Source organism: Alligator sinensis, unplaced genomic scaffold (assembly GCF_000455745.1).
Source record: "Alligator sinensis unplaced genomic scaffold, ASM45574v1 scaffold254_2, whole genome shotgun sequence".
NCBI classification, from domain to species: Eukaryota; Metazoa; Chordata; order Crocodylia; family Alligatoridae; genus Alligator; species Alligator sinensis.
Window position 1 is genome coordinate 1,276,090 of NW_005842396.1, and position 16,763 is coordinate 1,292,852.

A 16,763-nucleotide genomic window follows, 5' to 3' on the forward strand; every position below is an offset into this window, starting at 1 on the left:
TCCAGTTCCGGATCTGCTGGGGAGCGGAAGTGGGCCGGAAGTATTTCCGGTCCAGTTCCAAGTTCACTGCTGAGCACATGGAGCCTCCCCCGTCCCCTGCACTCCTGTGGGACACTCCATCCGCCCCAGCATTGCAGCATTCACAACCCATGCTGGTACCTCAAGGTATGTAGAAAAAACTTTTAAAACTGTGTCTGTGTCTGAATTGCGGATTCTTTGAATCAGCATCTAATCTTCAGGTTCAGATTCAGCCGAATTGAATCAGGGACAATGATCCGAATCAACAAATCAAATCAATGTCCCTGGTTCAGGCCAAATCCAAAACTGAATCAAATAGGGCCTACTTCACACACCTCTAGTGGTCATTCCAGCTGGACTGCGTCACAAAGGGCCCATTCCAGCAGCTCTAAGATCTATGCCACATGCAGCACAGGTCCCAGTTCAGCTGGAGCAGCCTCCAGATCAGGGATGCTGTTGGAGGCGAAAGGGGGAGGGGAAGGGGTCCTATGGGTCAGATCTGGGTGCATGCCACGTCCCATGTGGGTCTCATCAGCCCCAACGGCAGCACTGGAGCCTGGATGGTGGGGCTCTTGGGGCTGGATGGGGGTGCTCTGGGAGCCAGATCCAGCCCACAGGCCATATGTTTAACATCCGTGATTTGCACATATCACACTATGGTGTGGTATGTACTATGGCCTGGACAATCCTTTATTTTACCCCAGTCCCATCAAGCTGCATCCTCAGCACAGTAGAATAGATATATTTCTACCCTACTGTGGATTGAAATCTGGATTGAGAGGATCCTGAAAGTTTATGAAAGCGACTTGTGTCCTCGACAAGCATTTGTCCATGCCAGGTTTTTTGTCCTTTCTTGCACTACACCGGTGTGACTGTTTACACAAGCAGGTTTTCCAGATGCTTTAAGAGCCTTTCTGGTGCATTAAAGTAAAACTCCTCAGACGTAGTTTAGTTTGGCTTACCATGAATTAAAGCATCACGTCCATAGGTTTGTTGCATGCAAATACAAAGGCACTAAAAGATGTGTGATGAGCTTCTTTGTCTACCATTTGGTGCTTTCACATTTTTGTAGTTCACCCCTTGGAATTGGTTGTACTTTTGAATTGCTGCCACTTTTTTTTTTCTTGTATCGTGTGCCAGCTCTCTGCTTCCACAGCTCTGTAGCAGGGCGCAGGGCAGGGGACCCTGGGCCAGGAGGTGGGGGAGGGAAGCAGCACTGGACTGCCCCGCTGTCCTGTGGCACTGTCTGGAGACTGGACTTAATTCGTTCAAAAACCTAGTACATGCAAACACTGATATGATGTTCTAAAGCTTAATTCATTCAAAAACCTAATATTTGGAAACACTTATTCAACGCTCTGAAATAAACAAGTTTAAATTTTATAAACCTATTTAATTTAATGAGGATTAAACCCAGTGGTGTGTACAGGCACCCTAAGTGCTGCAGAGTTCAAATTACTAGAGCTGTGATTAAAGAGGGGTGGGATTGGTTTGATTTGGTCTGATTCATCAGTCAGACTCCCTCAATAAGGGGATAAGCATCCTTTCCACTGTTAACTCTTGTGTCCTTTCTCCCATGGCATGGGCTGCCCTGCCAAAACCATAGCCCTCTGTCGCCACCAACACTTGCTTCCCCTGCTACTTCTCTCAACCCAGATCATCAGTCCTAGCCAGGTTTTTATCATCTTTAACTCCCTCCTCTGGCCACTGGCCCTCCACAGTGGTTTTCTATGATTTCTTCCATGAGGAAATGGACAATATACCTTGCAGTTCTCCTTTCTGCTCCTACAACTCCCTAACTACCTTCCTTTGTCATGACTCAAACCTTAGCCATATTTTGCTTGAAACCTCATCTACCCTTGACTTCTGTCCTTTCTCGGTTCTCCCCTTACCTCTAATTGGCCCTTCAGTATGTCCTCCTGTGGGGAGTTCCATAATCCTTGGTCCCCTTCTTTTCTTCATATATTCCTTATCACTAGGTAATGTCATTCACAATCTCAAATTTTACTACCATCTTTATTCTGGTTTCTCTCTCTTCTCCAGACCGATTTTCTATTCAAATTAAATTCAATTTTATACTCTTGATATCTCCTTGGGACAAATACTTGCCCCCACTTAGCACACTGAGCCAGTCTCCACTTGCTGAATTTTTAAACCACCACCTTTATTACTTACTTTCCCGCACACTTCTACAAATTGTAAAACAGGGCTCATGTAAAACCTTGCTGTGGGATTCCAGCTAAAAAAATCCCACTAAAAATTAAGGGAAGCATCCTGCACGTATCCAGTCTCATAAATCAACCCCTGATTGAGCCTGATACTATATTACTTGGTCACTCAAAACTGTGACTGAGCATGCAGGGTCCAGCCTCTATGTTCAGTGAGAAAATCCAGAATTCCTAGTGCATATTTGCTCTGGTCTTGTGCAAGACACAGTACACAGTAGGAAAGGCAATGTTTTAAAAATGAAGAATCTTGGTAATGATAGGGATATTCCCCAGGGGAATCTTTATCTCTTTTAATTTTATGAATCTATGATCATTTGCAGCCCTTGAGTTGAATCCTTTGTCAAGTTTAAATGTTGTCCTTAGCTATATAACATCTTTAATCAAGTCTATGGGGCTTTCAAATGTTATGGGGAAGCAAGTATGTGATGTACTTTTCATTTCACTGACATTAATTACCATGAGAAGGGAGAAAGAATTTGACCTATTTGAACTAAAGCACTGTTTTCTTTCCGCAGAAAAGTATAACTGTTTTTTCAAGTGTATGTAAACTTCCCCCCCTGGTTAAGCTGTGTGAGAAGATTAAATAGTAAGTCTGATATTTCCAATCCTTAATAAAATATGGCACACTTGTTTCTTTCCAATGACTGAAGAATTAATCCTTAGAATAAAAAGGGCTTTGTCCTTATCCTTTTGATAAAAATACTGTTTTCCTTCAGAAACAATATTTTAAAAGGAGAGTAGGGTGCATTTAACCTTTGAAAGAAAGATGCTGGAAGTGATTTCTAATACGTTTTAATACAAAATGCAGTGATATTGAGAGGGGGCACACATTGGCTGCCCTAAAGTAGTGGTGTTCGACAACTCCCCATCCAAGCTTGCCATGTTTCTGAGCCAGAAACACTTTTGCGCTCAGATTTAACGTATCCATCTTGGTCACTCACCCAGTTATGGTGTCTTCTGCCCTCTCAGAGAAAGACTTACTCACCTTTAATCACAGGATATAATAGCTAGATATCCTTTCTGGCATGTGAATACAGTTAGGATAAAATATCATTTGCAGAGCAAAAGGTAAATCCCCAGATTTTTAAGAAACATGTAAGGCCAGGGGCAAGGGAAAGACTCAGTTACACAGACCTTACAGCCAGAGTCCCAGTAAAGGATCTAGGACAACTGAACAGCACCGCTAGACAACAGAGTATATCTGTCAATGTAGGCAGTTTATGGGCTGGAGGTTATCTAGTACACAAAGGGAAACATTTGTGGCATTTTTAGACTAACTTGATTTCCCAGCACAAATTGTGTAGCCACACATTCCACTCTTATAAGTAATACCAGCATTGGAAATTGGGTAAATTTATGTAGGAAATTTCTCGAGAGTCTATCAAATCCAGAGAGCCAGGACAGAAGAAATAAGAAAATGCAAGTATACTCGGTGATTGAACCCCGTGGGCTAAATCGCTGTAACAAAAGCCAAAACATATATGTGCACACTGGCAGATAAATGTTAAATCAACTATGTTCAACTCTTTTTTTCTTTCTTTCTTTCTTTTTAAAGAGCCTCAGATTTTTTTTCCCCTTTTTTAGCTTGTTCTGGATCTGTGCCAGTTCCTTACAACTGAAACTAGTCACAGAGACTGAACTAGCACAAAGCAGGAAGTACATTGAAAGTACTGAGTGCAGAGAAAAGCAGCATTACAAGTACAAATTGAAATATGTATGACTTGGTTTTTCAGTTTGGGGAGATAAAATAACCTGAAACCACCTCCGCTAGTAGTACAGGCCTGTCTTTATGACCCAGATTTAGTCTCAGAGGTCCAAGAGCTCAGAGAATCTCTGAAGGTCACATGCTTAACCTGCTAAAGGAAGGGCACCAGGCATGCTATTCCAAGAACACCATCTGCTAAGCAGTACATGAGAGTTGATCTGTTTTCCCTAGACCACAGCGAGGGGGGATGTAATGATGATTGCATATGATTTTCAGGAAAGTGAAAGTGTGTGGGGAGGGGGAGAAGAGGGACAATGCGAAACATATGTGACAGTAAAACTGAGAAAGACCCTGTGCCAACTCTGCATTACTGCAATCTAAAAGGAAACTCTCATGATATTCCCCCTTAATCATGGAAGGGGAAGAAGGAAAGCTCACATGATGGCAAACTGAACCAGCTAGGCAAATGCCACATTGATTCATTTGAGGGTCATTTTCATGTCTACTTTCAGGTACACATCTTAAGATCCAATAGCTGGAAGCTGAAGTCAGTAAAATTCAAACTGGAAATAAAATATAACTGTTAAGCAGTGAAGGTAATCCGCCTGATGGCTGAGGATTAAATTCTCTGCCACTTGGAGAATTTAAATAAAGATTAGCGATCTTGCTAAAATAATATACTTGAGCTCAACCAGAAATCAGTGGGCTAGGTTCAGGAATCAGAGGGTGAAATTCAATTGCCTGTGTTATAGATAAGATAGTATCACATGATCAAGATGGCTCCTTCTATCCTTAAAATTCAAGGCGCTATAAACTACACCTTTAAGGTAAGAAGCAGTGCTGATGTACACTCCTTGAGGCTCCTGTGAAGTAAGTGGGTTTGCACAGGGTGTAAGATGAAGCTAAATTGGGCCTTTGATTGGATGGAGGTCTTTCTCTGCTATTAACAAAATTAGGAACTCAGGCTAAAACTGAGTAACTTTTCAAACGCTGGTCTCTGTAGCATGCCTACAAATTCTGCATGTGTGGCCCTTTGTGGAAAACCCATATTTGTCTTAGAAAATGGGCATTCACTGAAGCAAAACTGGTCTGTGAACTGGGTAGATGTAAACTGAAATGAATGTCATGGGAAATGTTCTCTCTTCCATACCAAACAAGTATGCAGGGAGAGATTTGTCACAAGGATACCAGAGAAAATGTTTGCCCTCTATTTTTTTTATTGAAGGAAAAAGTTCTCTTCTGTTTTCCATGTTCCTTGGTTTATCCTTGCCGTCCCATTCTGCCATTCTTTCACATATATATTGTCAGTTGACTTTAACGAACGCTTCCAATGGAGAAAACTGCAAGAGCAGTGTACTGTCCTTTTTTCATGGTTCTGAAATTATTAGGCTAATCTTCCAACAGATGTGACTTGGTAACTTGTTTTAGAGGCATAGGGTCAGATACCTCAAATATACCTTTGATAACCTCACCTCCAGAACTACGTGTAGAATAACTGATATCAGAATTTGGTCCTTTATAGAGATTCAATAAACAGAAATGCAAATGCCTATATCTGAGCACCAGGTTAGAAAGTAATATTCTATCAGCAATCAGTTTATATATTCTGAATTCTTTACTGCATTTTTTGTTTCTGGGGGGGAAAAAAAATCCTTCCCTATTTTTTTTTTTACAGTGCCATAAAAAATCAGTTGCCATTTGAAGACTTTGATGGAGATAAATTTAGTGCTTTCCCAGTAAGTAAAGGTTCTCCTTTTGGTGTTATAATCCCTTGATAGCAAAAATCTCTCTGAAGTTCCTTCTATCTTTTGCAAACCTTATTCATTCATACAAAACTTGGCATAGACATAGAATGAAAGGGTTTTTTATTATAAAAGATAATTTTCTTCTGGAAGAGGAGGGAGATTCGTTCATTTTTACCATTTTTGGAGATTTAGGCTTAAAGCTGCTTTGTCTCCAGAATCAGATTGCTCTGCTGCTGACTAGTATGTTTATTGAATTAATAAAAGGTAAAGCAAGTGTGAAAAAATTAAAATTGCCAGCTTGTCTTATTCACTCATCAAAATAAGCAGTGTCATTTATTAGAGCTTAGTGAAGGGAATTCATTTACCAGGCTTTATTCCTGCACCATAGGTTTGATTCTCATTTTAGATATTTGAAATTAAAAGAGAAAGAGTAACAACATGCCTTGCCTTCTATTTGTCCTTCTCTTGGCTTTAGACATTGAGGGGATATCACTGGAGAGGCAGAGACTGTAATGAAGGAAATGCAACAGTGTACCCTGGTAGACGGTAAATATTTTGATACTTTTTTACAATATCAACTCTGAGATCAAAATTTTACTATTTTGGTTAAGTCCTTGAAATATATGCAGCGTAAATAATGAGCTCAGATGACCCTATTAGGCAGGGGGAGGAGGAAATGTACAAGCTACCATACAAATTTGCTCTCTGTTTGTTCCATATTCACTAGAAGCTGGAAATACTTATGTGTAACCCGAGTGGTACTCCAAGATGTACCCCTACCCTTTCAAAACCCCCGAGCCAAATCACTACCAGCTAGCCCATCACATCTGCTTATGCAGCTATTTGAATCACACAGTGGGGTACATTAAGACTTCAATGTGGAAGGGGCACCGTATACATTTTGCCCTTAGATCAGGGTGGGCAATTATTTTGGCTGGAGGGCCACTTAACGGGTTTTGGTGAGCTGTTGAGGGCCACAAGGGTAGCCCCTCCCCTTGACAGGTGCCCCACTTTGTGGTTGTGGTATATGGAATGTACCTTTAAGGGCCCAGCAGTGGGATGACCCAGTCTCTCCCCCAGTGCCCTATGGTTTGTGGTGGTGGGTGGTTGTAGTTTTCCCTGCAAGCTGTGAGCATGTGAGTTGCTCAATGCTGTTCCTAATAAAGATAAAGCTGTTTACCACCCCACCGGTCTCTGCTGCACAGTGACTTGAGGACAGAACCCCAAGGGCATGGAGGTCTGAGTGAGTACCGCATCCCTGGGACCTAAAGGCATGGAGTAAACATTATATGATTACAGAAGTGACCTGTCTCCCAGTGGAGTCACCAGCATCCTGATTAAGGGGGTTACAGTTTTCATTCAAAGAAAAAAAATGGAGCATTTCAAACCTGCCCCAGCATTATCCTATACTGGAAATCTTGGAAAGAATTGGAGGAGATGGGAACAGAAGCTTTGATTATCCCTTACAGTCATAAAGTCTGAGGAAGAGGATTATAAAATTGCAGTCATGCTTCACTGCACTGGGGATAAAGCCCTAGAAATTTACAACAACATGCAAGGGGTGTTTGCAGACCCTAATAACAGAGGTGCTTGCAGCATTCAAGAATTAGTGTGAACCCAGAAAAAACCCTGTCTTCGAAAGGTATGAGCTCAGGCAACTTAGATACAATGAGGCTGCAGGCATAGATGATTTTGTTAAGAGCTCAGAAGCAGAGCATGGCATTGTGAATTTGGACTTGCTGAGGATGTTATGTTGAGGGACAGAATTGTCTTCAGCATAACTGACTGCAAACTCAAAGAAAAGCTTCTGGAAAATCCCTCCCTCACCCTAGCACAGGCTGTGGATATCTGCAAAGCAAAGGCTCTCACAAATGCTCAGGCCTGAGTTATGTCTGCAGAAGCAAGCTTGCATACTGTTGAGCAAAAGCAAAGCCGCCAGAGCACTTTGCAAAAATAAAGCAAGCCATCAGTGAAGTTTGCTCCACAGGAGGGCAATCAAGCTAACAAAGGCAGAGCCTCCAAAAAGTGTGGAAGTACACACAAGCTTCAGTCCTGCCCAGCTTTTGGAGAAACTTGTTACAAATGCTCAATAGTGAACCACTTTGCAAAAATGTGCAAATCAAAGGGAGAGGCTCCAAAGCCTGGAAAAGGAGTCAGCACCCTATATATGGGTAGCACTCACAGACCTTTGATAACCCAAAGGCCTGGTATAGCACAGTCATGATTGCTGGCTTGCCAGTTGCTTTACACTTTTCCAGCAGATGTAGCAAAGGCTTTGCAAGGCAAAGTATAGAAGACTTCAGCTCCTGTTACATTGGTTGTATTTGGCGGTGCACACATCAAACCACAAGGTGCAATCATTGCACACTGCAAATCTGGTGCTAATGAATCTAATTTAACTTCTTATATAACAGACAATAGAGACCCACCAATGCTTGGTAGGGTGGCATGCACCACCTTAGACCTTATCAGATGAGTCCATGGAATGGCTCTGACAGCACCTGCAACCAAGGTGGACCTTCTTAAACTATACCCGGATGTTTTTGAAGGTTGGGGCCAATTTCCTGGTACCCACCACATCTATGTCAACCCAGCGGTACCACCAGTTGTGCATGGGTGTAGAAAAATTCCCTATGAAACCCTAGGCAAGATGAAGCCTGCCCTGGAAACGCTGGAAGCTATGGGAATCATTACAAAGGTCACTAAGCCCACACCCTGGGTCAATAGCCTTGTGATCACAAAAAAGAAGGATGGTTTGCTACAACTTTGCCTAGACCCACCAGACTTCAACAAGGCAGTGCTGAGGCAGCACTTTTTGATTCCCATTGTAGAAAATGTGCAGAAGAGCTTGTCAGGTAAAAAGCTGTTCACCATTCTTGGTGAAAAGGATTGCTACTGGCAAGTCAAATTGGACAAGGAATCAGCACAGCTGTGTACCTTTAACACCCCATGGGTGTTAAATCACCTTCCCTTTGGCGTTGTCAGCTAGCGAAGTATTCCAGCAGACGGATTATGAGTGCGTTGATGACATTCCAGGAATCCACATAATTGCGGATGACATGCTCATTGCAGTGGCTACCAAAGAGAAGCATGACACTATCCTGAAACAAGTCCTGGAGAGAGCACATCTGAAAGGAGTAAAGTTTAATAAGGACAAAATACAGCTTTTAGTCAACAGTGTTTCGTATATGGGCCATATCTTCTCAAAAGATGGTGTCAAACCAGACAATGACAAAATGGAAACCATCAACAGGATGCCCCCTCCAACAGACAAAAAGGCCTTCAGAGACTCCTCCAAACCATTCAGAACTTGGCGCAATACATTCCACGTGAGTCAAGCCTGACGGCCCCACTGAGAGTGCTTCTCAGGAATGACGTTATCTAGCAAAGGGGACCCAAGCATCAGGCAGCCCTGGATAAGCTCAAGTAAACCATCACAATGGCACCTGTGCTCAGGTACTTCAACCCAGCAAAGTAGCTGGAAATCCAAGCCGATGCATCGAAAGACTGCTTAGGAGCATGTCTGTTTCAGCAGAATCAACCAATCACATATGCTTTGAGGACCGTAACACAATCCCAGAGAAATTATGTGCAGATTGAAAAAAAAATTCTGGCAATTGTCTTTGCCATGACAAAGTTCCACCCATGTGTGTATGGCACCCACATATGGGTCCAGTCAGGCCACAAACCCCTGGAAGCAATTTTTGCGAAGCCCATAGGACAGGCTCCGGCATGGCTACAGAAGACGCTGATGCAGCTCCAAAAAAATGACATCCAGATTCACCATACCAAAGGCAAAGACATGCTGGTGGCTGATTTGCTTTCTAGAGCCACGACACTCACTCCTCCGCCTGAACATGATCTTTTCCACTCAGAAAAGGTACATTCCATATACCACCATGTTCACCATCTTGGGACCTGAAATCCTAACCCCTGACCTTTGCCACCTGAAGTCCCTCCTCTTACTCCCCTTTTGGTGGGGGAGGGGAGAGGTTGCCATCTTGGAATCAGAAGCCAACAAATCATACACTAAAAAATCAAACATCTACTATAACATATTTTAATGTTATTTAAAAAAAGATTTTGTTCTGATTCATGTTGATTTGCACAGTGTATATAGAGGCAATTGAATAATAGTTCAAAATACAGTCTTACTCCTGTATATTGTGTAGGAGGGTGGTAAGGGAGTGTGTGGTTGGGAAGTGGGTGGGTGTGTGGTTATGGTGGGGGAGGGTGGGGGGTGCATGTGTAGATGTGCAGGGGTGTGGATCTGGGGTATGTGGTTGGGGTGGGGGTTATGTGTGTGTGGGTGCTGTGGCAGCATGTGGAGGTGTGGTGGAGTGAGGGGGTGGGAGTGTGTGGGGGACTGTGGGTGTGTGTGGAGATATGGTGGGGTGTGTGGAGTATGGGAGTATGTGGGTGTGGGTGTGTGTGAGGGTACGGTGAGGGTGGGAGGTGTGGGAGGGTATGGGTGTGTGTGGGGGCAGCGGGGTGGGTCCTCAGAGCCTCTGGAGTATGTGAGTCCCTAGAGCTTCATGTGGTTGTAGGGAGTGGGGCCCGCACAGCTTGGTCCCAAAGTGCACAGCTTCTGCACTCCCACCCAAGTCTTCAGCCACAGGTGGCAGCAGCAAGCGTGACCAGCCCTTCCAGCCCCATAGAACCCATTTCTGCACTCCCGCCTGAATCTCAGGCTGCATGTGGCCGCAGCAAGTGTGGCCAACTGCACCCAGCCCAATACTACTCTCACTCAAGTCCCCAGCTGTATGTGACAGCAGTGAGCAGGACCAGCATGCATTTCCACACTCCTGCCTGATTCCCTGGCTGCACATAGAGGCAGTGAGGGGACCAGCCCACCTGACTCCATAGCAGGCATTTCTGCTTTCCTGCCTGATTCCCCAGCCACACATGGTGGCAGGAAGTGGGACCAGCCAACCCAGCCCCATAGTGCACATTTCTGCACTCCCACCTAAGTTTCTGGGCACACATGATAGCAGTGAGAAGGGCCAGCCCCACCCAGCACTATAGCGCACATTTCCATGCTCCCACCCAAATCCTTACCTGAATTTCCAGTATCCCAGAAAGGAGGGCTGGGGGACAGCCATGGGGCAACCAGGCAAAAGCCTGTGCCATGCAGAGGCTTCTTGTCTCTAATGCTTCCTACCTTAGAGCTGGGGGCAGGTCAGGCCAGGCTGGGGTGGGGGTTGGTTGCTTAACAACCCCAGCTGCACCTCTTGCATGGAGGAGCTGGCTTTCAGAGGGGCCATGAAGGCCAGGATAATTCTTTTGGTTTGCAGAGGAGCCCTGTGAGCCAGATGGAATCACCTGGCAGGCTGGATCTGACCCACAGGCCCTGTTCTGCCTGCCCCTGCCTTATGTGAACTCATTAGTTCCCACTAAAATCAGTGTAGCTGTACAAGAAAGCCTAAAGGCAAAAATAAATCCATTGAAAGAGGAAAAGGTACAAGCATAAATATCTTATGGATTTTTGTGGATACAGCTGCCAGCCCAAATATACAGTTCTTACCAATGTTAGTGGGAGTTCTGAGCAGAAGTGACTGGTTAGATAAAGGGCTATATCCTGATTTTGTTAACACTGGTGAAAATTCAAGGTAAGTGATATGTTCCCCAAATGAGGTACCGTATTTCTTTGAATCCAAGATGAGTTTCTTTCCCTCATTCAGCATGGGGGTGGGCAGGGGGAGGGAATTCCCTCATCTTGGATTTAAGTATAAGGATATATAAGGATATATATTATATATATATATAATAGATATAAGGTGGGGCAGGGAGCAGATGAATGCTGCAGCTCTGGCTCTGGCCCCAAGAAGCTGCTCCTCCTCCTCCATACATACACACTGTTAACTGTGGCTCCAGCTCTTGCTCTGGCTCCATTCCCTCCTGGGGCACACAGTACATGGAGGCTCTGTCTCCTGTCTGGCCGATCAACAGCATTGCAGTTCCAGCCCTAGGATGCTGCTACATGGCCAGGCAGGTGTCTTGGTTCCATGTGCTCCATGCCATGGAAGGGAATGGAGCCAGAGCCATGTTTGGTAGTAAGGGAAGGGGGCAGAGGTTGTGGGGAGCAGGTGGTGGGGACAAATTTAAGATGACTGATAATTAGATTCTGTACCTGTAAAATTATAATGAATTTATACATTTTCCATAGATAGTATTTAATTGTTGGGGGTCATCTTAAATTTGAAGTCATCTTAGATTCAGGTAGATACAGTAAATAATTCCTGGTAACATCACTGAGACTTGCGTGCATGGAATCATCAGCAAACACACCTGATTATAAGTGTGAATAAGGTTCCCTCAGCCTCTTACTTTACTACATAATATAAAATAATTTCAAGAAAGGTTTCCGCTAACATGGTTTTGTATACAGATATTAATGGCATGTTAGAATGCTTAGAATATTTCAAAAAACGGCCTCTAAACTAGGTTAGTAACCAAGATTTGACATAATTATATCCCTTTGTGCCACAAAATACAACTGTGCAGAGGTTATCAGTTTTACAGCCATAAGTAATAGGGGAAGCTTTAGATAGGACCCAAATGTAAAAAGAGCTTGACCTAATTCACTTCCTGGTGGGCTGGTCCAGTTTTCTTTGAGGTCACTAAAAAAACTCTCACTGATATCAAGGGGCCTTGGATCAGGTCCTCATTTATTTGAATAAGATCTGAACTCCTAATGAACTAGAAGATAAAGGTCCCAGATAATATTAGTGGTAGCTGAGAGCATGAATCTTGATAAAGGTTATTTATCAGCTATTAGCATTGGGTTCTAGACATCGGTAAAATCTGAAATTTCTAGTTATTCCATTAAAATACTTTATTTTCATGATAATTTGTTGAACCCCAGTGGACACAAGGGTCTGATATTATGTTCTTATAGACCCAAATAGCTAGTTTTCTTGAGAACTCCCCAAAATGTTTCCCCTTAACCCTATTTTATTCTTTTTTTAATGTCATCTTTCTTTCTGTAACTCTCTATTTTAGCCCACATAACTGGGATGTGGAAAGTGACACTAACTGTAATGGCATATGGGTAAGCAACTGAAGTTAAATATTGAAATTTCTTCCCACTTCTTCCCTCTTCTCTATTAGAATTAATCTGCAAGTATTATATTAACCTGGTTTTCTAACTGGATTAAACTGTTCTCATATATTTGCCAATTTGTGATAGCCAAAGTAATCCCACTCAAGTAATTCCAGTTACTTTTGCATTAGAATAATATTTTTTGGGACGAAAATGTAGAAATATATTACAAATTATGGCTCTGAAAGACTAAAATTGTGCATGTGTATTTTCTGGTTTTGTGTCTTTGCTTTTTCTTCTTTTTCCCCCTCCAAAGCCTCAGTTATCTTGTGAAAGCATGTTAGTGAAATGTCTGAAATGGATTCATGAATGTTATCATAATGCTTTCATAAGCATAGCTTAAAAACATCTGCATGTTAAAATTCCTCCTTCTAGTTATGGCAACACTTGAAAGTTCCCAGATGACATACTGTTCAGATTAACTCTGGATTTGACATCAAACTCTAGTGACACAGCAAGAATTTTAATCTTCTTTGGGACCCCCTGTCAAAAATAAAGAGAATTAACAGATCCTCTCTCCACCCCAAAAAAAAAGTTATGAGAAAGTTAAATATGTAAATACATCTCCAGACACGTTAGATTAGCTTTATAATTATATAATCATTCCTGAATGAAAATATGCAAAAGTGATGAAATTCTTGGTATCTGCTTTGTGTTGTCACTTTATGGGTATCAAAATACTCTGCTCTTTTTTTCTTCTAACAGGGTGTAGATCCAAAAGATGGAATTCCATATGAGCATAAATTCTGTAAAGGTAAATAATTAAATATAAGACATGCTGTATACAATATTTATTTATAATGTATTTTATAAATATTTTGATACAAGCTGTCATGGTCATTGCAAACCTTGAGAAAAGATGGCAGATTTCGCAGCTTCTTTATACTGGCAAAAATGGCAAATTCATTTCTTTAATGTGAGAATAAGCGAGGGGAAAATTGGAGTCTACATCCCTAGCAGACAGTAACTCTCAATCATATGATCTATGGGTGCAGTGATTGTTGCATTCTCTTTGTATTGCAGTAAGCATTGGAACATTTTAAAACAGCATATTATATGAATAATACTCTGGGGACAGAAGTGGGGGGGTAGGTTGATTTTGCAGGAAATTGCAGCCAATGCAATATTTCCTGGCGATCGCAGAAAATGCCCTTTTTTGTGATTTCCACAACATGTTATATTATATAACCTATCTATATTAACTATTATATTTAATTTTGAATGCACTGGAATTTGAATTTTGCTACCCCGAAATTAAGTCCAGCAAGGACAGCAGGAGTTGGAGATGCCTTCTCGACCTACTGACAATGTTCTTCAAGCTTACTTTGTCGGGATCCCTTCAGGAATGAGAGGACTGTTCAGTTTTCATGCCCACCTGGACAACCATATCGCTTGGAATGAGAATTATCAACTTGTTTCATTTATGCTAATTACACATACAGATGCAAATATTATATTATAGTTAAGCAGCCATAATAATAACTTTCAGTTAATACCTACCTTGGCTTGCATTATGTTAGTGACTGAGATGTGAAAACCTCCTTGGTAAACCACTTTACATTTTTAGATGAAAAGTTCTATAAAAGGAGGAGGATAGGGCTAAGTAACATGAATTAGTAAAAAGCCAGGGTGCTCTGATGAGATTATTCATCTCAGAAAGGAGTTTAGCATCTAGTGTTAATATAAAGCATCTTTACCAACTCCCTAAATATTCTCATTTCCCTAAATGAGTGATATGAAGTATTTTAATGAATGTTCCATAGAGAGTAAAAATGAATGTTAGCTATACACCTAAGCCTGTGTTAAAACAAAACTTCCAGCCTTGAGTAAAACTCTATGAAATCTTTCTGATTAAGCAAGAAGTTCTCTCTCTTATTCACCCAGCATACCCGTTTGTTTTTCTCAGGTTGTTGGCACATCTCTTCCAGCAGGTTTTTGGTGCAGATGGAGTGACAATTCCATTCCAGGACTCGAAATGAAGCTATTTCAAACAAAACCAGTGGCCAGTGCCTTGTTTGCACTCAACACACCGAATCTATCAGCATCACTTCTTTTTATCTTCATGTTGATTTCTTGTGCAGTGCTTTGCTTTATGGTGTGACAAACATCCAAGGGAATTTTTATACCTTTAATCAAATATTTCCTATTAGGTGCGGAGTCCAAGGGGATCATTCTATTGGGAGACTCAGCTGGAGCTCACTTTCACATCCCTCCTGAATGGATGACAGCAGCACAGATGTCTGTGGTGAGAAATCCTATTATGGTTGTTGAAGCAGTGCCAACCTTTGATTGATATTTGCCTTCTCTCCAATTATGCAGGGTACCAAATGGGCAAAATGCCTATTGTTTTGGAAATCTATCACTTTTTTTGGGGGGGGAGCAATTATTCCATAGAAGGGAAGGAACATATCCCAGCTTGTACCAAAACATTGCTAAGTAAAAACGAGGGTCTTTATATAAGTACTGTCCTTTAATGTCTGTCTGCTAAAGAAAAGAGAGAAAATTCTCTGCTGTCATACCTCCATTCTTCTAAGTGGAGTTATGTCAGAAAAGATTTTGGCCCCAAAGCCTTACTGCTAAACAGGACATGGAGCTGCAAAAGTGAAAGCTTTGGACTAAAGGAGAATATTTGTTTATTATCAGTGAGACTTGTCTGGGCTTTGTCCCACATAACTACTAGGAGTGTGCAAAACGGGCCATATTCAATTTGGATTCGGATTCAGCTGGAATCGGGGACAGTGATTTGATTCGCTGATTCAGATCATGTCCCAATTCGATTCAGCTGAATCTGAAAATTCAATGTTGATTCAGAGAATCAGCGATTTGGCCATAGACACAAATTTAAATGTTTTTTCTACATACCTTGAGGTACCAGGTGCAGCTCGTGAATACTGAGAAGTTGGGGCGGATGGAGAGTCCCACAGGAGCATGTGAGGGGAGGCCCTGCGTTCTTGGCAGTGAACCCAGAAGTTGGCCGGAAGTACTTCTGGTCCACTTGTGGGTCTGCTGCCAAGCATGTAGGGGACCCCTCCTTCCCCTGCACTCCTCCGGCTCAGTGATCAGCCGTGGGGGGACCCCGGGTGTCCCCCCAGACCCAGGAGGCACCAGTCGCCAAGCCAGGGGGCAGAGGTGGGGGGGAAAGTGCTACTGGTCCACTTCTGGGTCCACAGCTGAGCATGCTGAAGACTGCCTCATGGTCCCGTGGGATGCTCCATGAGCCCCAGCATCTCAGCATTCATGAGCTGCCTGGTACCGTGAAGTATATAGAAAAAACATTTAAAGCTGTGTCTATGTCTGAATTGTCGAATCTCTCTGAACTGAGGGTTCCAATTTAATTCAGAGAGATTAAAGGGTGTCCTGATTCAATTTAGATTAGGAGATTCTACCGGTGAATCGGGCCGAATCTCCCCCGAATCGAATCAGCGACCGAAGCTTCGCACAGTCCTAATAACTACACACATATAGAAGAGCTAATGACCATAGTATGTTTATGTCTGTCTGTCTGCAGACCCAAACATTTATTAAACTCTTAAATAAAAGAGTGTACAAATGTGTCAATGCCATTATAAGGGCTCTTCATTTGGGTCACATTTTTACATAGTCTCTTTGTGTTCCTCCAAGGAATAAAGGACCACTATGTAAAGTGTGCTGGAAAGGCAGCTATTAGAGTATCTGTCAGTGAAGTAAAATAAAAAAGATCAGGGAAAACAGTCACTTTCAAAACCTTCTACTTGGTAGTGGAAAGAAATCCTTGAAGCTGCTCCATTCCTCCACTTTATTTCCCTCTGCCTCGTGCTAGGCTGGGAGACCCTTCAGAAGAACTGCATATTCTCTCAGGCCCTCCTTTGCTAACTGTATGTGGGCCAGCAGCAGAGGGATAACTCCATCATTATTGAAGCATGGAGCTTCTCCCCCTCCCAAAGGGACCCAGCATTTCTGTAGTCTGCTAAATCCACAATGGCCTC

The 16,763-nt window shown here is 42.6% G+C and overlaps 1 protein-coding gene across 1 annotated transcript in view; it reads left to right on the forward strand.

The window, feature by feature from the left end:
- Positions 1-16,763, forward strand: part of AOAH (acyloxyacyl hydrolase) — a 165,568-nt gene that overhangs the window by 60,913 nt on the left and 87,892 nt on the right. Inside the window, exons 7-12 of the mRNA XM_006029757.2 lie at positions 2,762-2,832; positions 5,627-5,687; positions 6,172-6,242; positions 12,699-12,747; positions 13,504-13,552; positions 14,949-15,043. Coding sequence (XP_006029819.2) covers positions 2,762-2,832; positions 5,627-5,687; positions 6,172-6,242; positions 12,699-12,747; positions 13,504-13,552; positions 14,949-15,043 — 396 coding nt within the window. The remainder of the gene's footprint in view (positions 1-2,761; positions 2,833-5,626; positions 5,688-6,171; positions 6,243-12,698; positions 12,748-13,503; positions 13,553-14,948; positions 15,044-16,763) is intronic.